The sequence below is a fragment of the Chelonoidis abingdonii genome, chromosome 19, assembly GCF_003597395.2.
Source record: "Chelonoidis abingdonii isolate Lonesome George chromosome 19, CheloAbing_2.0, whole genome shotgun sequence".
NCBI classification, from domain to species: domain Eukaryota; kingdom Metazoa; phylum Chordata; order Testudines; family Testudinidae; genus Chelonoidis; species Chelonoidis abingdonii.
Window position 1 is genome coordinate 35,865,436 of NC_133787.1, and position 27,100 is coordinate 35,892,535.

A 27,100-nucleotide genomic window follows, 5' to 3' on the forward strand; every position below is an offset into this window, starting at 1 on the left:
AAGATTAAACATTAATTTTAATACTATATTTTAATATAATATAAAAGTCCAAATAAAATGAATGGAAATGGAAGTCAAAGTGATGTTATCAAAACATTGCGATATTTTCTAAATGAAACAAGAAAGTTGAAAGAACTCATTTTGACTTTTCCCCATTGAAATGTCATCAAAATCAATATCTTCCTGTGAAACATTTTGATTTCATGATTTTTTTATTTATTTATTTTGCTACTGAAAACTGTCACATCAAACATCTTGATCAGCACTACCTAAAACCCAATGAAGTCAACAGACTGCCATCAATTTCAAATGAGCTTTGGATCAGCATCTTACTGAACAAAAAACCATACCAGTTCCAGTCTGTTACTTGTGGCCATGTTGGATTCTAATATGCAAATCTGCCGTCCCTTAAACACCACTTCAGTGCCAGTGCCGATCCTCATTTATGAATATCTTCAATATTGCCTCTAAATCGTGCATTCACAGCCATGCACCTGTGGAAAGAGAAAAGGGCACTGTTTGTATAAGTATTTCTAAGGGAATCCAGTTCAATAGAATGCGAATGTAATGTGGGATGCTTGAGACCGCAGCGGGAAAAAAGGCAGTTAAGGTACTAGTTAGTATGTGCCAAATATTTACCACCACGTAATAAGAATGGGAGTGGATTTTAATTTGAAGGGTGTTTGAAGCCATGCTGTGTGCTTCTCTAAATAAGGAAAACCCAGAGGCACAAGTACTTCAGGATGTGTAAAATGTGGATTTTCCTCCCATATATTTGATGTTCATAATACGTGTTTATGACTCTTACAATACTGCGTGGGCTTAGTATGAGAAAGGAAGAAAGTTTCACTTATTTCCAGAAAACTTGCCAGCTTCCTATAACTTTCCATTTCTTTTAACACTGAGCTCAGGAACAATAGCCTAGAAGTAATAGCAACAACGCCACAAAGCAGCTGGACTTTGAAATGTGATGTTCCTAAACATTGTATATAGACTACGATTCCCCATATTTATTACAGATCAGTGCGAATGTGCTCAAAAGTGTCGGTTCAGCAACTTCTGAATCACAATAATTAATGCTCTCATAGAACTTTAACTCTTCATAGCACTTTACAAAGGTGAACTAACACCCCTAAAAGGCAGATATTGTAAATATTGTCATCCTGACTGTCCGTGACCAGCTCAAGATCACCAAGTCTCTTTCAGAGTCTGCATTAGAAGTTAGCTATTGTCAGGGGTTCAAATAAGCAAGAATGCGGGATAGAGGATGAGGAGCTGTGCGCTTCCCTTGTTTAAAAGAAAAAGCAAAATTGAGGAAGATCTCCTCCCCTCTCTGGTTTGGGAAAGCAGTTCCCTTCTGGGGCTGTTGCACTCAGAGTTCCCCCTTTTTGCCTTAGTCTACTTCAGTGCCTGGGAATTCCTAATTCTCACTCCTGTGAGATTCTGCTCTCACTTGCAGAAGTGTTAAACCACAACAACCTCATTAACTTCAGCGGCTTTACTCCAGACTGAGATCAGAATCATATTCCATGGCTCGCTCACTCTCTCCCTCTCCCTCGCTTAATTTCCTTTCCCTTCCCTCTCTCATGCTTACAAAAATAAACCAAATGTAGCTTTCATAAATGCTATTGATAGGCCTTTCTGTCATTTAAATGACTGGGAGGGCATCTCAATTAAATCATGATTGACTCACATTTTTCTGTTCTGAAAGAAGTGAGCTCTGTTGCTGTGTTCACTGAGAGACAAGGGAATGAGTTTGTCACATTTGAGGGTTTTTTTTTAATTCCCAGCCAAGTGGGCAATGGGGGGAGAGGGAACCTGATGTGGGATTTGGGCACGTACAAAACATCTGGAACCAACAGTTTTGGAACGTCTAGTTAATAATTTTTTTAAGTGATTTTTGGTTTTTATATTTGCGTGCATCTGTGAGGATGTTTTTGGACTTTCATGCCTTTTTGAAGGTGTGTCACCTAATTACGGTCTTTCATCCTTCTATTCCCTAGTTAGAACATGCCAATCCCTTTTACGGCAATTGATTATGACTTGGAGATTTCCACATTCCAGCCAGTTCAGAGAGCTTGGATATTTGTGAGTACCTGAATAAACTCCTTTAATCCAAAAACAAACTCCACCTGAAAAAGACTTCATGAAAAGGCCTTTCATATGGTGTTTTCAAACTTACTGGTTCATGGTTTCTTTGGATTTGACCCTACTTTCTGTACTAATGGTCTCTGAATGCATTCCCAATTGTGGCTTCTTGGTCTATAAGGTACCTAGAATTAATGGGGAAGAGGAAAAAGAGTCATTCGGCAACAGCTTACACAGAACATGCTGTCTGCATGAGCAAAAATCGGCATGAAGGTGAAAGCAAACAAAGTGGTATGAATGTCAAGCTACTTCAGCTAAATTTTTAAAACAAACTATTTCCTTGACATTGATGCTTTTAAAATTTTTTGGCTTCTATCAGATTTAAAATACCTTTAAAGTTGCCTTTAAAATTGTCTTTCCCAAGTGTGAGAATCTACACTTTGCTGATTAATGTGTTACTGTGTTTAAGAAGTATGGTAACAGGACTGTAAATTGCGCTGATGAGGCCACATTGAAAGATTTCGGCTCCAGATAGCTGAGTATGTGGAACTGGATCCTGTGATGGTTAAGTATCTCCACTTATGCACAAATAAATTTGTTAGTCTCTAAGGTGCCACAAGTACTCATTCTTTTAGCTGAAACCAGAGAGGCACTCAGCACCTAATAGGATCAGGCCTTTAGCTTAGCTATTTAAATTCACTAAGACACAATCTTTCCTAGAAGTGTCTCATTTATTTTAATTTCATGTAATTGATAAGTTTAGGCCAAAATGTTCAAACTACTGCTGCAAATGAAATCCGTATTTCGGCACCTCAATAAAAGTTGTTTGTATGTTTGTTTTCGCACTCGCAGTTCCCCCTGTAGTTAGCTGTAATGTGTTCAGCACCTCTGAAAATCAGGCTGTTTAGATTTAGGATCCTGAATATGAAGTTTAGTGCCTAGCATTAGTGCCCTGGATTTTAAAATATGGACATTTTCTCTTGCTTACAAAAATGTTTTAGTTGATGCATTGGATTATAAGATTTAGCTGGTGGAACTAATTCCTTTTGCTGCAATATGATCCTCTCCTACCATCCTGATCAGACCCTTTTCCTTCCTGTAAATCAGTTGTGCTTAGTCTGATATACTGTATTTATGGTGCAGGACTTGCCTCTACTAACTTTTTTTAATGAGTTATTAGGATTTTTTATCATCGTTATAGCACCTACTGCTTCATAAAACTTAACCATACAATGTCAAATGTAATGTCCATGGATATTTGTCTACATTTAATTTCCATTATTTGGTGATCTGAATTAATGTATCTATTTGTGAACACACAGTGCCTTGATTTCAGTATCCTGTGAAACACAGCATCTAATGAGGCAGAGGAAAGAAGTGACAAGCTTTGGCTTCCTGCAGCCCATCCTCAGCGATGGAAACTCCCGGTGTTGACTGACTGGTTTGGCAGAGTGATAAGCCAAGCAGTGGGCTCTGGGCCAAGATGAGGACTGTAACTCCTTCAGTGCAAGATTAATGAGTGTCTGGGGGCCACAGCCTGATCTTAATTACTCCAGTTACTCCTGATTTCTATCAGTGTAACAGATTCGAATTTAGCTCAAGGGGTCTTTACATCACAGGCGCATATGCTTCCTGGTTGCCATCTGACTTTGTTTTGCAAATGACAAGCCAGAAGAACCCATTCCCTGGAAAATAGACATTCCAGCCAGGAGCTGGCAGTCCTTTACAGACAATATTGGTGCAACAGATTTTTTTGGAGCATATACCTACCATTACTTGCTGATAGTGGCTATTTGCCTTCAAGATCAACAGTACTAGAAAATGCCTCATTACAGTCACACAGCAGGTTTTATTTTTCCTTGACATTCAAGAGGTGCAGCAGAAAATGAGATTCTGTCCAGATTGATTCACACAGTGGCCAAAGAGGTCACTGCGGCTGACCGTAAACTGCGTGACCTACCAATTTCCCAGTAAGGTTCCAGCACCCAGACAACGGGAAAAGGGGTGGCTAGGTCTCCAAAGAGTGTGTATGAGAGGTTTTGGTTTGGAATGTCTACGTTTGGATAAATTCTGAATTTAGAAAACACAACAACAACTCTGGGACAAAGTTTAAATTAAAAAAAACCAAACCAGTCTTTGATTTCTTCTCTGAAATGACCTCACCGCATACCCAGTGCAGCCACAAAGCACGACGGCCTTCATGGACTTGACTCTGGGAAGATGTATCACTTCCCTTTGAGAAATATGGAAGATGTGGTCACTAATCACGGTCTGTTCTGAGCCAGCTTTTTTTCAGTGGGATCCTTCTGCGCTTTTTCTTTTGTTTTTTTTTTCTTTCACACAAATTGTCCTACTCCATGTAAGCTGGAAAGCTACCCGCAGTGGCTAAGCGTGTCCACAGTCATAAAGCAGAGGAAGGTTAGAAGAGGATGAGATTTTAGCAAAAAGGCCTGATTAATGCGGATGTGGCTGCTGGCATTCTGAGATGACTGGAACTATGTCGCCTGATGCCATCTGTTACTCACTGGCAGTCACATTTGATCTCCTTGCTGGTTAACCCCCGGAGTGCCAAGCCTTGGCTATGTCCTCCCACTCACCATCCATTCATGACTAAACCCTATTATTTTCTTTGGTCCCCCGTGCGTAACATTAATAGCATATGTTCCAGTGGTAGAGAGTTTATTCTTAGTCGGGAGCAACCAGGAGATGCATTTAGTTGTATGGTGATGCAGTGAGGGAGGCTAGATTTTATTTTTACAAAACATCTTGTATCAGTGTCAAAACAAGCCACAGCAGAGCATGGAAAGTAATATGCAGTTTTAGGGGCAGTAAAATAACTTTGGTCCAGTGCTTCAGACACCGTGTAAAATAGTATTCTCATCCAATCCCAGTTTGGCTGTGAGATTACAAACCAACCCCCACTCCCACCCCATATCTGGTTCTTTACTTGTCATTGTCATCTGGTTACTAATCTGCAAGAACATGCATCTATTGTCACTTCAATGACTCAAGCTAGGTCAAGGGAAGTTCACGTCAACATGAGCAGGATTTGGCCCTTACCCACTCCACAAACTGCAGTCTGTGCAAACAGATGGACATGGGCATAGAACAATAAAGATGGACATAGGAATCTGCATCTGCAAGATATATACTAGGAGGTATGCAGATCGTATTTCAGTCTTCCAAATCAGCTGCATTACTGAAATCATACTTCATAGTTTAATAGATTTTACGGCCAGAAGGGACCATTAAATGTCTAGTCTGACCTCCTGTATAATGCACACTGTCGGAGTTCATCCAGTTATTCCTGTACTGAGTCCAGTAACTTGTCTGACTAAGTTAACATAAAATGTTAATCAGAACACTTTTAAAATCTGTTATACTTTAATGACCCATGTTTTAGGAAGGCTTTAATATTAATATTTTCCCTTTGTGAATAGTAGTTTGACTTTTATAAATGGCAGTGCTGCACAAAAAAGGACAAAGGTAGGTTAAAAGTCTCTTTTGAATGCAACTTGGCATTTGTCAGGATAAAGTGAAACCTGAAACACAGAAACTCTTCACCTCCCAATATATGTTCAAGGTACAGCTTTGCAGCAAAAGGAGACTGACCATGACCTGTGAGCAGTGGCGGGTTAGCCACCGGGCCAACAGGGTCCATACCCAGGGGCCCTGGCCAATTGGGGAGACCCCAGAAAAATGGGCACCCCCATGCCCTGACCCACTCCTCCCACCCAGCGCTTCTGCCAGGGGGCGGGGGCAGGACATAGGGGCTTGCACCACTCTCTACACCCACCTGGCACTCCTGCTGGACAGCAGGGGAAGTCCCATGCTCCAACCCTGCTCTCTGGCAGAAGTGCTGGGCATGAGGGTGGGGCAAGCCCCCATGCCCCAACACCATTTTCCTGGCAGGAGGGGTGACAGGGGCCTGCAGGTGGAAGGGGTGGGCGTTGAGCCTGCACTTGCACTGGCCCAGGGTCCCACAAACCCCTAATCCGCCTCTGCCTGTGTGAGTACCTTTTATAACTTGCATTTGTTTCTTTCCAGTTTAGCATAAGGTATACAAATGCTGTGGCAGTGAGCATTGGAGGAATCTTCCAAATAAACTATCATTATGATCGCTATTTATTCATATAACAGTAGCACCTACTGGCACCAGATCAAGGCCCTATTGTGCTGAGCACTGTACAGACACATAAGACAGTCACTGCCCCAAGGAGCTAACAATCTACATAGATAAGACTGACAAATAGTGGGAAAAAACAAAGCATTATTAGAGTTGGTTGGAACTTTTAGTATTTTGAACTTGAAAAATCAGGAGAAATTTCCACATATTTTTCATATTTTTTTCCACCAGTTGATCAACATTTATTGGAATTTGGGAGTGGAGGGAATCTGGAAAAATTTCCAAAAGAAACAGATTTTTTTCCCAACCACCTCTAACTTTTCTTATCCCCATTTTACAGATGAAAAACTGAGGTACAGAAAGACTTTTCCTACAATTAAATGCACAAATGTATTTGCATGTGCAAAATCCATAATTGCATTCACAAATTGGTGCTGTTGAAAATATGTAGGAGGCTTCATGACTTTTGATTAATGGGAAAATCTTTCACAGATGAAGGTATCAATTTTTAACCACTCTTCCACGGCTGCTGCTGCTGTAGCTGCTTATGGGGAGGAGTAGCTCAGTGGTTTGAGCATTAGCCTGTTAAGCTTACAGGTATAAGTTCAATCCTTGAGGGGGCCATTTAGGGAACTGGGGTGAAAATCTGTCTGGGGATTGGTCCTGCAGGGGGTTGGACTAGATGATCTCCTGAGGTCCCTTCCAATCCTGATATTCTAGAAAAATGGCTGCATGTATTAGAGCCTGGCTTCTGCTAGGCAATACCAGTGGGAAGCATGATCAGAAATAGAGTATTTAACCTCACAGCCAGTGATTACTTACTGTCTGATGGCCATTTAATTGCCCATTTGAAATGACATGGTGATTTCAGTCCAGTTCCTTACAGACAGGACTAATTGATACTAATTTACAAGGTTGTCCAGGGTTCTCATTCTGGCAAGTTCATCCAACAATGGAATCACCCCTTCAGCCAACTCAAAAAAAACCATCCCTGTAAATACCATTCAGCATAGCAGTAGACCCTGAAGAAACTAGCTTTTACCACTAGAAGCGTCTTTAAACGTCATAGGTTTTAGTTGCTCTCAATCAACTTGGGGGGGATTAATTCTCAGTTATCATGAAATGTGACAGAGTTGTCTTGCTTATGAACTGCTGCTGATTCTGTGTGTACTGATCTGTCGAGCAGAAAAGAGCCAGAAGCCTTTATTGGCTTTAGCATGCCTAGCGAAAGTGTCTGCCCTCTTACAGAAGATAAGTTCAGCCTTGTTTATTTTCATTTTGGCTATTCAGAATACTCAGTTATGCACGGTACCAGACAATGCTGCTGTGCCTTTAAAAAGGAAGGGAAGTGTGGTCCTGGCAAACCTAACTGGAGCAATAAAATATAAATCTTTGTAATTGTTGTGGAGACAAAAAGCAAAACAAACTGCATTTAAGTACATTGTAAGAAAATGTCAGAGATTTGAGAGAATGGTCATTAGCATATGAAATCATTTATCTCCCATGAGTTAGGCAGTTGGATGGAGACTAACCCAATACATTTTCAGTATTTTTTCCTTTTGGGACTTCTTGGAATGTCAAAACTACTATTTTTCTTCAGAAGGACGATATACTTTTAAGATGATGGCAGAACACCACTGAAACAAATTGAACAGAACTGCCAGCTTCTACAGTAACTTTGTGCATGTGTATCGTGCAGGTGTATAATGTACATATGAACAAATACATGTTTGTACACATGTAGGTTCCTATTCACATAAATGTGTGCAGAAATGCTCAGCCTTTGTAGAAATATTCAGTCTGTGGCTTTAGAACAACATGTAATTTTCATGGGTCCTCTCTGCACTAGCTATTATATAGTGCATTTCATCAGTAAATTTCAAATTACTTTAGAATGGAGGAAAGTGTCATTACCCTCATGTTACAGATGGGGCAACAGAGGCATGGGGTCTATAAGGGTCTTGCCCAAGTCACCCAGAAGACCAGTGGCAGAGCTAGATACAAAACCCAAGTCTCCAGAATCCCCATCCTTACTCAGGTCACTAGAAACTTACGTTATAAGTATCTGAGCACCTGGAAAGAGTTGATGGGCTACCAACTGTGTGGTTCCCTTAGCATGCCTGGAATACACCTTCCATCCAGAACCATTATAGCAACCAGCTGTGTTAAATTTGCTTAGATCAAGACTCCTCTTGGTATACAATCCTTCACTGTCCCAGTCTCAACTATTGTGGGAGGCTCACTGGTATAATAGCACCAAAGATACAAACAGCCCTCCCACAATCATTTCAGAGTGTACCAGTCACTGCTTAGTTGGCTTGTCTGACTCCTGTCTCTATTCCACTGCCCAGAGGTAAAGTTGATGGGAAAACACTCGTGTGCATACTCAGTTGCACACTATTTTTTCAGCAATCAACTTCTTCACCTTGTTTGACTTATTCTAGCACTGATATGTCTCAGAGGATGCCTTAAGCATTTTTCATTTAATGCCCCATCCTCCTCCCATTGAAATCCATAGGAATAGGTTAATATCAAAATGCACTGCAAGCACTCTGAGACTGATTCATAAATTTGAAATTCCCCTAGTTGTATTGAAGTGAATAGGAATAAAGGGCTTTCAGCACCTAACAAGATCAGGCCGTAATCATTAAAACCTCTCAAAATGCCTGTGACATAGTTAAGTATTTTATGCCCATTTTGCAGATTGGGAAATTGAGACACAGATGTTAAGAGCTGGTCAAAAACTAGCTGGTCTGTTTTATAATGGATATTTATTTGCTCTCTAACTATAGTAATAATGTCCATCACAAGAATTCCCACTGTAAACCCCAGAATGCCTCTACGCTAATGGAAAGACAGCATGAACTGATGAATAAATCATGACTGAGAGATTGGCTGACATCCCTTTTGCCATAACTCATTTATGCTAAAGGTCTCCATCGACTCAGTTACACATTTAGACATTTTGTGATTCTTCAAGGTCTCTAAGAGGGTGAGAACCTTTTCTCATTGGGGAGAAACAGTGAACCAGGGATCAAGCCTGTATGAGGCAAGGATGAAGAATTTTGCTCACCATGAAGAACAGCTTCAATATTTGCAAGACAGAGGATTGGGAAATTAGTTAACTGTTAGAAATGGACTTTTCTTCTCTCTTATTCCATTTCCATATACTCCATTTCAATTGGCTATTATGGAGAATATTATTTCTATTATGGCGGAAAAGTTGCCAGTCACAATGGATATCAAAATGTCCACACCCCTACAAATGACTCAGGGTCAAATGCTAACCAGCTACACCATTTGGCATGGGAGAACCTCAAGTGGTTTTGGTTCTTATCCATATCTCCTAGAGCTTGAAAGAAGATTGGACTGTGCAGGAGGTCACCTATACTCTTGTGACTGTCCAGTGGGTCTTGTTAGCCAAGCCAGAAATATCAGGAGAGCAGCGTTTGTCAGGGAGCTTCCAGCCACCAGAAGTAAAAATACTCGGTGAAGAGTTTCATGGGTTTGTTTTTTGAAGTGACCGGACATTTTTAAATCTTCTTTAAAGTTCAGGCTAAGCATCGTTTATCCCAGAAGCACTTTGAACAATGAACAACTAAAATAAAACTGTTATGGACAAACCTCCAGAATATTCCAGAAAGAAAAAGAGACAATCAGATGATTTCTAGAAAACCAGAAGGCAAAGTTAAATAACAGCTAAAAGAATAAGTCTCATCCTCTTTGAAATTCCTTTGCTTCAATCTTTAAACTTTATCAGTGCCTCTGCATATCAACACCGAACTAAACAATGTTACAAAAAAGTGCACCAGGGAGAATAGGGAACAAAATCTGTCTAGTTCGGTGGGGCAGTATGATGGAGTGGAAGAGGTTACTGAAGGCCAGATGGGCCAATTAACCCAGTAGACTGAATGCTGAGAGGAAAGTCCTGATTAAAGGAATAGGTTCACCTGTGCAGGAACAGGCAGAGCCTGTATAAAGCCAGACAGCTCACTACTGGGAAAGGTTGCTGAAAAGTAGGCTGCAGTCACTCCCCGAGCAGAGTGGGTTGGTAGGTGGGCAAACCCAGAGAGTGGGGAAGTTAGGAAGAAGCCCAGGGAAACAGCAGCAAGAGGTAGGGTGATACAGAGACCTTGACTGCCTGTTATAGGGCCCCTGCGCTGGAATCCAGTATAGCAGTGTTTCCCAAACTTGGGATGCCGCTTGTTCAGGGAAAGCTCCTGGAGAGCTGGGCCAATTTATCTACCTGCCACGTCCACAGGTTCAGCCGATCGCGGCTCCCACTGGCCACGGTTTGCTGCTCCAGGCCAATGGGAGCTGTTGGAAGTGGTGCGGGCTGAGGGACTTACTGGCCGCCGCTTCCAGCAGTTCCCACTGGCCTGGAGCAGTGAACTGTGGCCAGTGGGAGCCACAATCGGCTGGACCTGCGGACACAGCAGGTAAACAAACCAGCCTGGCCCGCCAGGGGCTTTCCCTACACAAGCGGCATCCCAAGTTTGGGAAACACTGCAGTATAGAAGATGGGCCAGCATTCCCCTACCAACAACTGGGGAGTGATGAGGATGTTGGAGATGCCAGACAGACAGTGGATCTGGAAAGACACTGAGTTCCCTGGAAGGGGAGGGACTTAGTGACCTGGCCAGAGGGTCAAGCCATGAAGAGGAGACAGCAGATCCAGAAATGAGAGCGAGACAGTAGAAGGGAAGACAGCACCGGAGGGGGAGTGCAAGCCTGGCAGAGCTAATTCTCAGGACGGCCAGTAGGAGGTACTGCAAGTGGTGAGTGGACCCAATGACAGGCAGCCTCTTTTCATCTATATAATGCTTAGTGATCACAGACTTTCTGTAGTCTTCTCTTAGCCCATGTTTGATCACTTCACAAATCTCTCATACGCAGGGCCTGCTCTTGCCAATTCCTACCCATGCAAGCTGTCCTGGTGACTTCGCTCAGACTAATCATGCAAGCATAGGCAAGGACTCCTCAGGAGAGAAAGGGTTGGCAATATAGGTTCCTTGCTTTGGTACCATTCTTCAGGATGAGTTATGTTCTCAAGAGTGGTCCAGAAATGATATAGTAGTGAGTATTCAAGCTCAATCCTGAGGTCAGAGATGGGTGATATTTGCTTTCCACAATATTTCAGCTGATTGAGTTTTAATATCACAAATGTTCACAGAAAGCATATTTCCACATTGTAGGGCAAGCATTGAGGGAAACTGAATACTAAATTCTGAAGTGCAATTATTCACACCACAACTGCCTGTATGCTCAGCCAGTCAGGGAACACACTTTGCATGGTACTGTTTATCTGATGGCACTCAATCCATTGACTAAACTATTTGAATAGACACTTGCTAAATAAATTTGAACAAGTACGTTTGAGGATCAACTCGTGGATACACTACAATCAGCTCATGGATATTTCTTGAGCAGAAAAAGAGGTTAAATCTGGCAAATGATTTATCAGTTATTGGCTCACCTCTAACTGAGATGTACCCACAACCCAGGGGGAACCCAGGAATAGAGTAGCAAGAAGTATTACAGGTCAGGATTGTAAAGCTTAATACAAGATGGCTTGCACATTGCTTGACTCACTATCTCTGGGTCAAGCCACAGCTCCTAGCCATTCACTTTGTTGAGTACAAGTATGCATTAAATGGAATATGTCAATGTTTTCCTTAGGTCTAGAGTGTATATGCTGTTCATTTCATATTGAAAATTGCTATTCATAAGGGCTCTGTGCATGAAACTACTTGCAGGTCAGTTCCATTCTATTCTCTACATATAGAATATGTAGGATAAACTGCAGAATTACTTTTTATTTTTATTCTCTCCTCTCCCCCCAACTTTGAAATGTTCCAGTGCCTGGTGACTAACTTTGAGCAGTGCTCAACTCAATTATTGGATTGACCCCTCTTTGCAAACCTCCAGGTGATGCTGTGTTTACCATAGGTTAGTTTCTGAGAAACACAGTAACATCCTTGCAAGGAGTTTGTACACGTAGCCAGCATATAAAGGAAATCATTCAAATGAATCTTAACATGATTCACTTTCAGTGTCCCGTCAGCATCAGCATTTCATTTAAAACTTCAGTGTAAGAAACTTTTGGAGCTGTAAAACCTCTTAATGACTAAGTTTTAGTTTAGCATTTACTTCTGTATCCTGATTATGAATCTCATGGTGCATTTTGAGGTTTATTTTATCACCTACTGCTTCTCTGGCACAAGTAATACAGGAGAATTGCCAGCTAGGTTGGGGGTTTACAGAGGCACAGGCCCCTGGCTACAAATGAAATTTTAAATAAACTCTTTCTCTTTGGAGTGTTTCAAGTTTACAGGCTTTTCACAGAGCCACGCAAATCAAAGAGGGGTGGTCGGGGGTGATTTTTGGGTTTTTTTCCCCCCCTTCTCTCTTTTAAGCTGGCTGAGGCCTGGTTTCAGCACTCAGCAGTAGGCCTCACGGAATCCCAGCAGGCTCACTCTCAGCTAATCGGCTTGAGTTTTCACAGCTGAAATAGAAGGCTCCAGTAATCCCTAAACTGACCCTTGCTGTGGCTCTGGCCACAGAGGTGCTATAGAATTTAGGCACCCCAACGCTTTTACAAACATCTGTATCGGGCCTGGGGTGGGGGAGAGTGAGCAAGGGCCTTTATTCATTCCAAAACCCTATTATTTCTGGGTGGCAATGGGAAATAAAGCAAGACTTTTGAAAGGGAAACCAGGAAGTGTTGTTGGGTTTTTTTCATTCAAAAACAACTGTAACATTCATCTAGCTTAGCAGAAAAGAATTTTATGAAAATGAACAATACTTTAAACAAATTTCACATTTTTTTTTAAATTAGATAATCAAGTTGGGTTTATAGAAACCTCCTAATAGCAGTGGGAATCTAATGAAAACCTTTTTATTGAGAAATTTTCCATCACAGATGTTCTGGGATGACAGGGTTCTTTTGCCAGGGGTTTCACCACACTGGAAAATTCATTAATTCTAATTTAGCTTCACACCAAACTGTGGCCTCAGGTTTTGGATCAAATTCACCCCATCCTTTTACTTTTGTACCATATGCCCATTATGAAAAGCTGGTTGGGGAAAGAATTAGTGTGTTGCATGCTATTCGCCAGTGTAACAGGGTGACTTGCCCCTTTTTAGGCTGATGACCTGGAGCCAACTAGACCCAGTTTCTCAGGAGGCACATCTGAGCAGGCATCACCTGCTTCCCCTAAAAATACCAGCAGGAAAGTGCAGAGAGGGGATTCTTAGGGTACGTCTACACTACGGGATTATTCCGATTTTACATAAACCGGTTTTGTAAAACAGATTGTATAAAGTCGAGTGCACGTGGCCACACTAAGCACGTTAATTTGGCAGTGTGCGTCCATGGTCCGAGGCTAGCGTCAATTTCCGGAGCATTGCACTGTGGGTAGCTATTCTGTAGCTATCCCATAGTTCCCTCAGTCTCCTCCACCCCTTGGAATTCTGAGTTGAGATCCCAGTGCCTGATGGGGCAAAAATCATTGTTGCAGTGGTTCTGGGTAAATGTCGTCAGTCATTCCTTCCTCTGGGAAAGCAACGGCAGACAATCATTTCGCGCCCTTTTTCCCTGGATTGCCCTGGCAGACGCCATAGCACGGCAACCAAGGAGCCCGTTCAGCTTTTTTTTTTTTTTACTGTCACCGTATGTGTACTGGATGCCGCTGACAGAGGCGATACTGCAGCGCTACACAGCAGCATTCATTTGCTTTGCATGATAGCAGAGATGGTTATCAGTCGTTCATAGATTTGAACTAGCAACCTAGTAGTGCAAGACATTATGTCTCATTACCAAGACCCATAAGCTACTCGTTTCTCTAAAATATAATGCATATTTAGAATTTCAGTGGGATAAAATAAAATATAAAACATTTCAGATATAAATTCTCCCTTGATGACAGTAGTTAAAAGACTCTGAGGGAGTGAAAACTCCCATTAACTTCAGTGAGGCCAGGATTACACTGTGAATGACTAATGTAGTGCCATGTTCATGTGACGCTAGTATATGGCTTACCTGCTTTCAGGGTACAAAGTGCTTAAGTACATGCTATTTATGGATGTTATGGAAGCTTCATGAAGAAATAGATGGAATATGAATATATGATGTGAGATATGAATAATTGGTCAGCTATTAAAAAACTAAAGGATTCTCTTTCCAATATTTAAGCAACAAAACTTTCCATTTTAAATATAAGCAGATGGATTTTTTTGCTTTTTGTTACCACTTTCTGTTTAAAAATGTTATAAGTTTGTATTTTGCATATTCATTTAAATAAAAGTAAAATATAGTCAACTGAAAACTTGAAATATTCATGATCAATGTTTTTAAATAGTCTTTTATACCTTGAAAATTAAGCTCTGGACATGTTTGAATCCTAGATATTCAGCAGTTTCAGCTAATTAGAAAGCTAAAAAATGCAGCTTAATGAATTCAATGCTTGTTTATGTTAAACTGCCAAGGAGTTTAGCAATGAAAAAGTGTGATTTGGGGAACATCTGATTACAGGCCATGTGGAACTCCATATGTCGGACAAGCTGGAAAGCATTTTTATTGAACTATTGTCTAGAATGTGAACTAATTTCCTACTACCTCATAAAGGCTTCTAAGCAAAGTTGACAAAGGATTTATCATAATTATTACTCTGGCCAGGATCATGTTTATAAATGATACTTGTGTATATTTTGTTTTGAAAGTTTCCAATTCACAATTAAAACATCCTGCAATTTTCTCCTTTTTTTCCTTCTCTTCAGAGACTGATCTTAAAATCTTCCATTTGTTTTCAAAATTAATACCTGTCAAATATTTCTTTTGATTTACAATGCCAAAAAAAGAAAGATTTTCATATAACAACATAAGTATTGATATTGTGGATAATAATAAGGCTGCAAAAACTTTTCAGTGAATAGTTACTTAAATTTTTAAGTGTCATATTCAGATACCCTAATTCATACTGCCCATGAGAACCCTGGATTTTAATAGGATCGCTTATGGGGTACCTGAATCTGACCTTACCTTAATTAATTTTAAACATGCTTGCACCCTTTGTGTTGCCAAGTGCTAAATGTTCATGCACACTTCCCGTTAGAGAACAGAAACTGCTGTCCAGAGCGGTTACAATGGTGCACTGTGGGATACCACCCGGAGGCCAATACCATTGATTTGCGGCCACACTAACCCTAATCCGATATAATAATACCGATTTTAGCGCTACTCCTCTCGTTGGGGAGGAGTACAGAAACCGATTTAAAGAGCCCTTTATATCGATATAAAGGGCCTCGCTGTGTGGACGGGTACAGCGTTGAATCGGTTTAACGCTGCTAAAATCAGTTTAAACACGTAGTGTAGACCAGACCTTAGTGAGACCAGAGAGAAACATTGAAAGGGTGCAGAGGCTGCTGGGCATCAGTAGATCTCCTCAGAACAGCCTGAGACTTGGTGAGTGGGACTACAGGCAAGAAAGGCCTGGGAGTGACCTGATAAGAAGGTAAATGGACAGACTTGAGGAGGTGCTTGAGAACTTTTATTGTGAATGTTCAGCTGATTAAAAAACAGAACCCAAGAAGGGGTTTGCATGAGCAAAAGCATTAGTGAGTTATTGAAGAAGCCCCTTGAAGTGATAAACTAAGACAGTGGCCGCTTGGTGGGCTGCCCTGAGGCACTGGTGGGTGGGAGGTATCTCAGTCAATGGCAGTCAGTAGTTATCAGAATTCACAAAAGTACTGATTAAGGCATGTACTGTTTCGGCAAGACACTTAGGAACATGCTTAACTTGAATTTTGATTCCCATTTAATTCAATGGGACTATTCATACACTTAGAGTTAAGTGCGTGTTTAAGTGCTTTGATGAATCAGGGCCTACAAACATGATCTAAAGCTCAGTGAAGTCTACCCATTAATGATGTCAATGATCTTCAAATGTATATGGGGACACAATATTTTTTCCCTATAGCTTCATGGCTGCAGGTGCGTATATATTAAGATGGTTTGTATCAACAGAGAAACATACTTACTGCAAAATCCAGATTACCAGCAATGTAAGATACTCTTCCTCATCAGCTAATCAGTGGTGTGGGGAGAAGCTCAGTTTAAAATGACACAACAGTTGTAAATTAACAAGCTAATGTTCATGCACAGGTAAGAAAAATAGATCTCACTATGTCATCTCTCCTCTAAAAATGCAGATGAGCTAAAAAGAAAATCAACAATGACTCTACAAATAGACACATTGTTATGCTTTTTAGCCCTCCAGCCACTAGACCATCATAAAAATTTGTTCAGGTCATAAGAACGGCCATACTTGGTCAGACTAATGGTCCATCTAGCCCAGTATTCTGTCTTCTGACTGTAGCCAATGCCAGGTGCTTCTGAGGGAATGAACAGAACAGGTAGTCATCAAGTGATCCATCCCCTGTTGTCCACTCCCAGCTTCTGTAAAACAGAGGCTAGGGACACCATCCCTGCCCATTCTGGCTATTAGCCATTGATGGACCTATTCTTCATGAATTTATTTAGTTCGTTTTTGAACCCTGTTATAGCTTTGGCCTAGTATCCCATCCACCAATGGATGGTGGAGCGTATAGACAAAAGTCACTTGTACTTTTCCAAGCACAATTTCTTTTGGCAGAAAAATTCTTAAGGGCAGACATCAGTCAAATGTCATACTATATCAGCCAGGCAGGAAAGCCAGTGGCAATGTATTATCTTGACAAGTATGACATTAGTGACAGCTATGCCCAAGCTTTAGTAATGCAGTATCACAGTCTTCTCTTTCCTGTTACAGAACATGTGCATATTTTGGATGTGTTAGGTATATGCCCTCAACAGTCCAATTTTCTTCCATATTCCAAGCTGGATCTTAGGAATTCACTTCACTATAATCAGTTTTGATTGTAATAAAATAAAGAAAAGCTTCCCATACTACAAAGGCCTTTTGACAGCTGAATTCAGACAAACAGATAAGTAAATAAATAGCATCTTTTAGTTTTAGTTGGGTGCCCATGGTTTTTTCGCTTGATAAAATTAGCTGAGAGCAATAGTCCGTGTATATTCACATTCTCAATCTCAACCCATACAAACAAAGGAAGTGGTTTCCTGGGAACAGAAACCACATGAAAACCCTGCGGATAGCTCCTTACTTCCTCTCTGTTTAGTAACTCACCAATAGAATTGGGCACCTGGTCCCTGGTTCAAATTTACTAAACCAGCTGAAGGAAGAAAAAGGATTGTTGTTGATATTGATCACAAGCCAGCAAACTCCCAATCACTATAACCAGATTCATCACTGCCCTAAATTCTAGAACCTGGAGACCTATAGTCTTTCTGTTTCAGACGGGCTCCAATCATGGCAAGTCAAGCGATATTGTTGGTGGGGTGAGAGATATTTTATTTAAATAAATAAAGTAAAAAGGCATCTATCTCAATCCTGAGGTACCCTCCATTTATTAAAACTACAGTTCAAACTAAAAGCCCATCGCTTTCGCGACCAGAACCAGTTTGTTTGTCTTTGTCTAGTAACACACATGAACTGGGCTGTGCGGTAGCCAATACTCACCTGGCATAGATTTGAACTAGCAACCTAGTAGTGCAAGACATTATGTCTCATTACCAAGACCCATAAGCTACTCGTTTCTCTAAAATATAATGCATATTTAGAATTTCAGTGGGATAAAATAAAATATAAAACATTTCAGATATAAATTCTCCCTTGATGACAGTAGTTAAAAGACTCTGAGGGAGTGAAAACTCCCATTAACTTCAGTGAGGCCAGGATTACACTGTGAATGACTAATGTAGTGCCATGTTCATGTGACGCTAGTATATGGCTTACCTGCTTTCAGGGTACAAAGTGCTTAAGTACATGCTATTTATGGATGTTATGGAAGCTTCATGAAGAAATAGATGGAATATGAATATATGATGTGAGATATGAATAATTGGTCAGCTATTAAAAAACTAAAGGATTCTCTTTCCAATATTTAAGCAACAAAACTTTCCATTTTAAATATAAGCAGATGGATTTTTTTGCTTTTTGTTACCACTTTCTGTTTAAAAATGTTATAAGTTTGTATTTTGCATATTCATTTAAATAAAAGTAAAATATAGTCAACTGAAAACTTGAAATATTCATGATCAATGTTTTTAAATAGTCTTTTATACCTTGAAAATTAAGCTCTGGACATGTTTGAATCCTAGATATTCAGCAGTTTCAGCTAATTAGAAAGCTAAAAAATGCAGCTTAATGAATTCAATGCTTGTTTATGTTAAACTGCCAAGGAGTTTAGCAATGAAAAAGTGTGATTTGGGGAACATCTGATTACAGGCCATGTGGAATTCCATATGTCGGACAAGCTGGAAAGCATTTTTATTGAACTATTGTCTAGAATGTGAACTAATTTCCTACTACCTCATAAAGGCTTCTAAGCAAAGTTGACAAAGGATTTATCATAATTATTACTCTGGCCAGGATCATGTTTATAAATGATACTTGTGTATATTTTGTTTTGAAAGTTTCCAATTCACAATTAAAACATCCTGCAATTTTCTCCTTTTTTTCCTTCTCTTCAGAGACTGATCTTAAAATCTTCCATTTGTTTTCAAAATTAATACCTGTCAAATATTTCTTTTGATTTACAATGCCAAAAAAAGAAAGATTTTCATATAACAACATAAGTATTGATATTGTGGATAATAATAAGGCTGCAAAAACTTTTCAGTGAATAGTTACTTAAATTTTTAAGTGTCATATTCAGATACCCTAATTCATACTGCCCATGAGAACCCTGGATTTTAATAGGATCGCTTATGGGGTACCTGAATCTGACCTTACCTTAATTAATTTTAAACATGCTTGCACCCTTTGTGTTGCCAAGTGCTAAATGTTCATGCACACTTCCCGTTAGAGAACAGAAACAATATTGTATAACGTATCGGACCAATTACAAGTAACCAATGTGGTTTGAACAGCGGATATTAAATACTCAGAGAATTTATTGTAATGCTAGGAACTGATCAAGAATATTCACACATATAAAATGGTCAAATTATTTCTAATAACAAATACTTTTGAGGAAGTTGTGATCTGCTCAAAGAGCTTCCATGAGAAGAATAGGCGGATAAACTGATCAAGGACTGTGTGAAGTTTGGGTGGAATCTGAGTGTGTAAGTGGGACTTGCATGTTGCATAAACCTTGTTCTTGTCCTCTGCACAGAAGTGAATGTAGTTGCTCAGCTTTACCATTTATATAGGTATATAGTCTATATACTATGGTGTATATCTACGTACTATAGTATCTAGTCCTGCCATGAGTGCAGGGGACTAGACTAGATGACCTCTTGAGGTTCCTTCCAGTCCAATGATTCTATGTGTGAATAGCTATATTTTACAGACAGAGAAAGTGAAATGTGGTTAAATGATTTGCTCATACCCATGGAAGGAATTGGTGTCAACTCTGGGATTAAAAATCAGGAGCCCGTGACATGAAACCCTATGCTCGTACTTTAGTGACGGCATTATAGACACCTAAAGCTTCAGTCATCAGCCCTTCTCATAAAGCCATTTGCAGTTTTAGATGCTCTCACAAGGTAACGTGAGATACCACTGGCACCTAAAGTCTATTTGTCCTCAGGAAAAGTTCATCATATTAGTGGTAGCGCATGCTTCTCCACTCCATTAATGTGCTATTGCCTTGCAGGAAACCGCTTCTACTTTGAGTTTCCATGGTCAAAACAACCCTGAGCCTCCCTGCTGCAACTGCAACAAGGAAGACTGTTAGTCTGGTGGTTTATGTGATGCAGAGATCGGCTTGCTAGAAACTGGATTTAGACCACCGATTTGTTTTACAAAGGCACCAAATAGCCACAGTGAATTCGAAACGGTGATCTCTAGCGGCGAAAGACTCCATATTTCATCACTGATGCCAAAAGCCATCCAGTCCTTCCTGGCCAGTGGGGTAAGGACAAAGCTTGTGAAAGGCAAGTTGAGGGGAAAAAACTGATATCTTTTTGTGTATTTAATTCTTTTAAGTGCACAAATAATTAACGAGAGGTGACCTAATTTTAGAGACCACCTTTCTTACCTCGCTATTCCTGTTGTCAAAGTCAGCTGGAAACCTTGAGCTGACAGCCCCCAGATTTGTATATCTGGGGGCAGAGGGCAGGAAGTTCTCTGTGAAGGGCCTAAAATCTGTAATTTGTTCCCTCCTTAGTCAGAGAGATCCTGAGTTTAGTGACTGTCAGCTCACACTTCAGGGCCTAGCTGCTTGATTTGAAAAGTTTCTAAGATCTCATTTGCAATTTGAACATTAGGCCCAGTCCTTTAAAGCATACCTGTGAATTGCTGAGCACTTGCAGATTTCAAATGCAGTTGAAATTTTATGCTACTTTACAGGTTCAGGCCTGTAAACTGGTGGACGCGTTGTGGTGTTGCTGCTATTGGTTTTGTGGTTGACAGGTATCTCTCATAAATGTTAAAAATAATAAGCATAAGTTAAAGTGGATCAAGTCTGGCAAAAGTATATGGTTGTGGAGAGAGAAACTGTCTGTGGTTCTGGAAAGATTTGATATTTTCAATCCAAGATAGCATTATGAAAGCCACATAATATCCACCACAATGACAATTTTCTGTTTTGTGTACGGTAGCTTTGTGTCTTTCAAGTACATTTTATCTATTTAATAACATCTCTCATTTTGTAATAAAAGTCGCAGCCATCCTGTGCTACTTGATTAAGGTATAAGAACAAATGTTTATCTAGACTAGGTCTAGATTACAAGTGATTTCTTTGTGTGAGTGAAGTTACAGAGATTCACAGATATGACATGAACACTATTTTCATAATTACAGTACATGGGGTAATGAAGCAACTGTGGTATGTATCAAACCATAGTTCAGTATCCTGGAAAATACAACTTAAATATTACAGCGAACACCAGTGATGATGCATATACCCAACATGATCCATTAAACATAATAGTCTTCTACGAAAAATATGTTTCCCCAGTAAATCAACTTCCACTTTTCTATGCACTGAATTTTTGTGTGTGTGTCATTTTGAAGTCAACTGCTTTGGATGGTGTTCAAACATCCATATATTTTTATCAGGTTTTTTTCCTTCAGAAAGTTAAAAGCCTAATGGGATTGCAGAGCAGAGATTGAATGGTTCCAAGGGAGGAAGTAATATGGGATAAAAAGAGGGGTGTTTAATTTCAAAGACTTCTAACAGAAAGTTTCAGAAGACCATGAATAGAAAACACTTACACTAATAATGCCAACTTACATTATGTATGTCAAGTCAGATAAAGCATTTTTTTTTAAGCTCTTGGGGGGGAAAACAACTAAAGTACTTGTACAGAGGAATATACAGTGTAACTGACTGTTTCATTCATATTTAATAGCAACATGGTGGAAATAATTTGTTATCAGCAGAGTAAAACAAGTTGGGTGCATTTTGGTGCAGACATAAAGAGTGGGCCAGATCCTGACTTCAGTACTCTTCTGATTTCGTTGATTTACACCAGGATGGGATCAGAACCAAACCTGAGACATAATGAAACCCTTTTTCATCATCCTAAACATGTGTGTCGTTTTTAAATGAATGCCTCATTCCTTTCCTTTCTTATTTGAAGTGATGTTTTGCAGAGTGTTTTTACATGGTTGGGTTTCTGAGTTCCCCTTGGAGATGGGATCATGTCCATCTTCCTGTGAACATTTCTTGTTAGTTTCTTAACTCTGTTCATTCCATCTCCATAAGCTCGTACAGGCTTGTAAACCGTACTTTATGGCAGGCCAGGCTTTCTGTCTGAGGAAACAATTTTTTTAGCTTGTATGGAAATGATAAATAAAAGGTATTTTTTGTTTATTTTTTTCAGGGAAATGGACCAACAGGTGTGAAATTGGATTGTGTTCTGTGGCATTCTCTGAAATATTCCTGAAATTCTACATTTGGGGGCATTTGAAATGGTTGTGCAAATTGTTCAACTTATTGGACTATTTAATTTTTCTACAGTCAGAGCTGGGTGGAAATTACTGTACAAACTTGCTTCCTCCTGTGCATAAAAGTGATCTGCAAAGGGAAAACATGGGCTTGTGCCCCTCTTGCTGCTTTGATGTATTATTATTTTTTAAGTCTGAAACTAGGTTTGTTTGAAGTTATAAAAGTGCTCATCCAGCGCTCAGAGGACTGTACAATCATAAAATCTTCAGCTGGGATAATCGAAGTCCATAAAACAAACTCCTCGCCTTGATACCAACTGATACCCTTCTTTCCTCCCCAAACCCTAAAGAAATTCCTCCAGAGAAAGCATAAGGAAAGTCATGAGCTTTGTAACATGTACACATATGGGTTCTGGCAGGCTAAGAGGGAAAGTCGATTCCCAAACGCAGGGACCCTTACCAGCAACACCTTTCCATCAGCCCCCTCCCATTGAAGTCAGCTCTAGTGCACTAGCTGACTTCAAGTTCTGCAATATCACTGGAGAAGAAAGAGCTGATTTCTAAGGCAACCAGGATGCAAATCAATTGGTGTCATAGGGTCAATAAACCAAGAAATCAACCGTCAATTAGTAATCAACAGTCTATCTGGTGATGTAGTCTGCTGAACATCTCCGCTGTTAGTGTCTGGAACTCAGTGACTAGAATTTGAAACTTTGTGTCTGCCTTTGGAAAATTGGCAACCTCATTCTCAGTGGGAAGGTCCAATCTTTGAAACTCATTCCTCCTGTGAGGTGGTCGCAGCCCAAGTTTGACAAGCTAGCAGCAATGCTGGATTTCAGGCAAACTTTACGCTTATACATTATTATTTTGTTTCTGTATTTTTTTTCCTGGTTATGTGGATGTTTTAGGCTATATCATTCTCTTCAAAGAGCAGGCTTGTTTATAAGTTTGGAGTTCTGTGCCAGCCAAATCCTGAAGTCCTAGCTCAGTTTTCACTCAGTCCTTGCTGACACTAAGTCCCACTATGAAATTACCAATAGAAGATCTTCCTCTGTGAGAATCCCCCTAAAAACAATGCAAAGACTTCAACATGCAGCATTATTCTTTTCATTAGTATTCATTAGCATATAACTACTGTCATGCTGGGCATTGCATAAGACAATAAGCAAATGAAATAGTCAGACAATACCTGGAAAACAGATTTTTCTCCATTGTGGTATGATGTGGTAAGACAGTTATTCATATATGTCCCAGGTAAATAGCAGAAAAATATGATTTAGCATGTTGCTAAATCTGACCTGCAGTTACCATCAAGTATTTTTCATAGGTTCTTTTCTTCATAATTTTTCTGCTAATTATACTGTGACCGGTATTCGTTTTGCGTGAAAGTTTGGGGAGAAACTTTATTCATCTGAAAATGAGGGTTCAACTTGCATAAATGCCCTCATTTATGCTGTAAATTCTCACCCAGTCTCCTAGATATGAATACAGTTAACTGATGGGAACGTGACAAGAGGAAATGAAATATAAAGTCTGCTGGATAGGCAATAAACCAGGTTTATATCTTTCTCCCTACCTCAGTCAGGAAGGAACACAGCTATTTTAAAATCTGATGGAGAGATATATGTAGCCAGTGCTGTTTCTTGAGCAAGAGAAAATAAGATTTTAGAATGATCATTTCTTTCATATCCCTCATGCCTCCCTATTAAAAACTCCCCGCTCTGTTCCTGAGAGATTCACTACCCTAATAATCTGTTCAAGTACTGTTTCTGTTTATAAAGATTAGATCAAACAGTCAGGATACAGAAACCTTACCATTTCACTTCAGTGGCCCATCAGACAGACCAATCCCCCAGATTCGGAATTCGCCAAAGAGCAGCCACTATGAACAGTTTGCTAAAGCCTATCGGCACAAATATATTAATAAAGCTATTTCTCAAACAATCACAAATACTGTGAGAAGCAAAACTGTAAAAGTCATGGCTAACTGAAAAAACAGGAAAAAATGTCTAAATTTGACAAACGGTTTACAACCAAGAATGTGACCGGCTCTTAAGTCTCTTTAAAGTAACATCACTTCTTCATAGGGTATTTGCAATTCATGTAATCTGTTATTCAGACATGACCTCATAAGGACTGCTCGGTAGAATTAATTCAGTCCAAGTATAACTAGTTGCAAACAATCCTCCAAAGTGAATCTTTACTGATTAACATTTTCATTGGTTTTCACTTAACAAGCAACTTGCAGCTGATGAGAAGTTTGGGGATTCTTAAGTTTCTGAGCAAATAAATTAAACATTCCTATTCAATTTGCTCTGGATGGGCTTACATTGTATTACCCTCAATGGTGCTAATTTGAAAAATGCTCTTGTGATTTTTTTTTTCCTGATAGATCTCCAAGTGCTAACAAGGAGTTAAGTTCCATTTAAGAGTAAGGTTTCTTCACTGCCAATGCTGGCTGTTACTTTAGCAGTTTAGAGATATTGTTGATTATGTCAGCTTGAATATTATTGTATTGATTTCCCTCCAATTCAACTGGAGCTTTCATTCTAGAGTTTTGCACCATACCCCTAGCTTCATTGAAGTTGGCTACCATAATAACTACATGGATTGAGATAGAAATTAGATACACCAGTACCAGGGTGCCTCTCCTGTGGATACCTCATTGTGACAGCTTTCCAAAATCGCTTTGTTTAACAAGCATTCCTATTTTCCAATAATTACAGGTTAGATTTTTTTCAAAAGCACCAATGGGAAGTAAGCATTGAACTCCCATTGATTTTTTTTTCCAACGGACACTGGGCACCTAATTGTCTTTTTTTGCCTTTGAAAATCTTTCCCCCATAATACTTTCTAAGTGGGATTTTCAAAAGCTCCTAATGGGCTTTGAAAGTCAATGGGACTTGTGCCTCTAAATCATTGGGATTTGTGCTCCTAAGTCACTTACGTGTTTTTCAAAATCCCACCCTGCAGGTCTATAGTACCTTCCACATGAGGCTTCAAAGTGTTTGAATAATAAATAATGATAATGATTAAAATAGAGTTTTTCTTTCATAGCTCTCAAACATCTTTGAAACACTTAGAAATGAATCCTCAATATGCCAGTGACTACTGTTGCCTTCAGATTAAGGGAATTGAGGCATCAAAAGGTTAAGCCCCAAATATTCAATGATGGCTTCTAATTTTGGGGTGCATTAGTTTTAGAGTGGTCAATTTCAGCTTACAAGAGCCTGATTTTTCAAAGACACTGAACACCCAATTGTAGGTGCTCTGCATCTTGAATATCAAGCCCTAGAGGCCCAATCCCAAATCCTCTGAAGTTAGTGGAAGACTCTTATTGACATCAGTGGCCTATGGTGTGATGCCTCCGTGTCTCATATTAGGCACATGAATACTAAGGCACCCAAATTTAGGATACATCTATATAGGGATAAAAAGACCTGCAGCATGGCCATGGTTGGCCTGGGTCAGCTGACTGAGGCTCACAGGGCTCAGGGTAAAAATTGCTGTATAAACGTTTGGGTTCAGGCTGGAGTACATCTGGGAGCCTTCACTCTTGCAGAGTCCTCAGTGTTTATATAGCTGACCCAGATCTCCTGATCCCCACTGCAGTGCTTTGACCACAAGAACATCTTCTGCTAGCTAAAAAACACCAGAACTATAGGAGAAGACTGAGTTATTCCGAGCTAAATGCTCCAGTCCACTAGCAAGCAGTGGATTTGCCACGAATGCCTTGGAATTAATGGGGTTCCAGCTGCTCAGCGGTAGGGCAAGATGAAAAGAGCCTGCACAGATATTGGTGCTCTTTCTATGTGTGGCCTGTAGTTTGTAAAGTTGATGTGGTGTTTATGATCCTTTGTGGCAAAAGACAATATATAAATAACACATCTCACATTTACAATGTTGTGTGCAAGAGATTTGGTAGATTACTGGAAAATATTATGAGATGAAATGCAGATTGACCTCTTCTGTAGAACTCCCATTCATGCTGAGTATTGGAGGGAAAGAAAGTACAGATTTTCTCTCTACATGTAAGAAGCAGAATGCTTTTAGGGTCAAATTTACCTCTGTGCAGAGGCCAGGCACAAGGCCTCTGTACTTAAAAGGCTTTAGTGGGATTAGTCTATGAAGCTGTTGGTGATTTTAAGTAACAAATCATGGGCAAATCCTCAACTGATGTGAGTTGTCTTCAAAGGAACTATGACCATTTACACCAGTTAAGACTCTGCCCCTGTAGACCCAAATACATTTTTAAAGCAAGCAGGTACAATCGTCCTGTGCACAATTGTGAATTTTGTCCTTTGAGAGAAATAAGGCCTCAGTCTAGCCTCACTGGCACCACTGATATCAGTACTAGCTCTGCTGAAATCACAAAAGTTACATCAGCGTAAAACCAATGTATCTGAGCTCAGAATCAGGCCTCCAGAATATTAATAGTATATTGTCCAGCTACCTTCTCAGTTATATATTTGCAGTTTTCCATTTGCGCACACTTGACATACGATCTGGCTCTTAAAATCACCAACAGCTTTGTAGACTATTTGTTCGTTTTGAAAAATGGTGTCTCTGAATGTACAATATTACCCTTAAGCTGCAGCTATCATTTTCTCATATATCAGCTCGTTAAGAATACAATTCCTTTTGATGGGGCTGATTCAGATGATAAGAGACATCAAGTAACAGGCCGTGGCAGGAGCAGTGTGCATAATACAGTACAGTCTGATTGGACTCAGCTGTCATTTCATCCCATGTCCTATGCTTTGAAAGGAGTTCAGAATCATTTTCATTGTTCATTTTAAAGTATTAGTCTCACCCAAGTTCAGGATGTTTTTTGAAGTGAATGTATGATTTTATTCCTGTTTTGGTTTATAAGTAGCTCTGTGCTCAGAATGTGTAGTATTTGAATTTGAACTGTACTTCCACCAAGGAA

At 39.9% G+C, this 27,100-nt stretch overlaps 1 protein-coding gene across 1 annotated transcript in view; it reads right to left on the bottom strand.

Annotated features, from left to right (window-relative positions):
* Nucleotides 1-328: 328 nt before the first annotated feature.
* Nucleotides 329-27,100, bottom strand: part of FOXC2 (forkhead box C2) — a 67,115-nt gene continuing 40,343 nt past the window's right edge. The window contains exon 2 of the mRNA XM_032793810.2: nt 329-494. Coding sequence (XP_032649701.1) covers nt 468-494 — 27 coding nt within the window. The 3' untranslated portion in view covers nt 329-467. The remainder of the gene's footprint in view (nt 495-27,100) is intronic.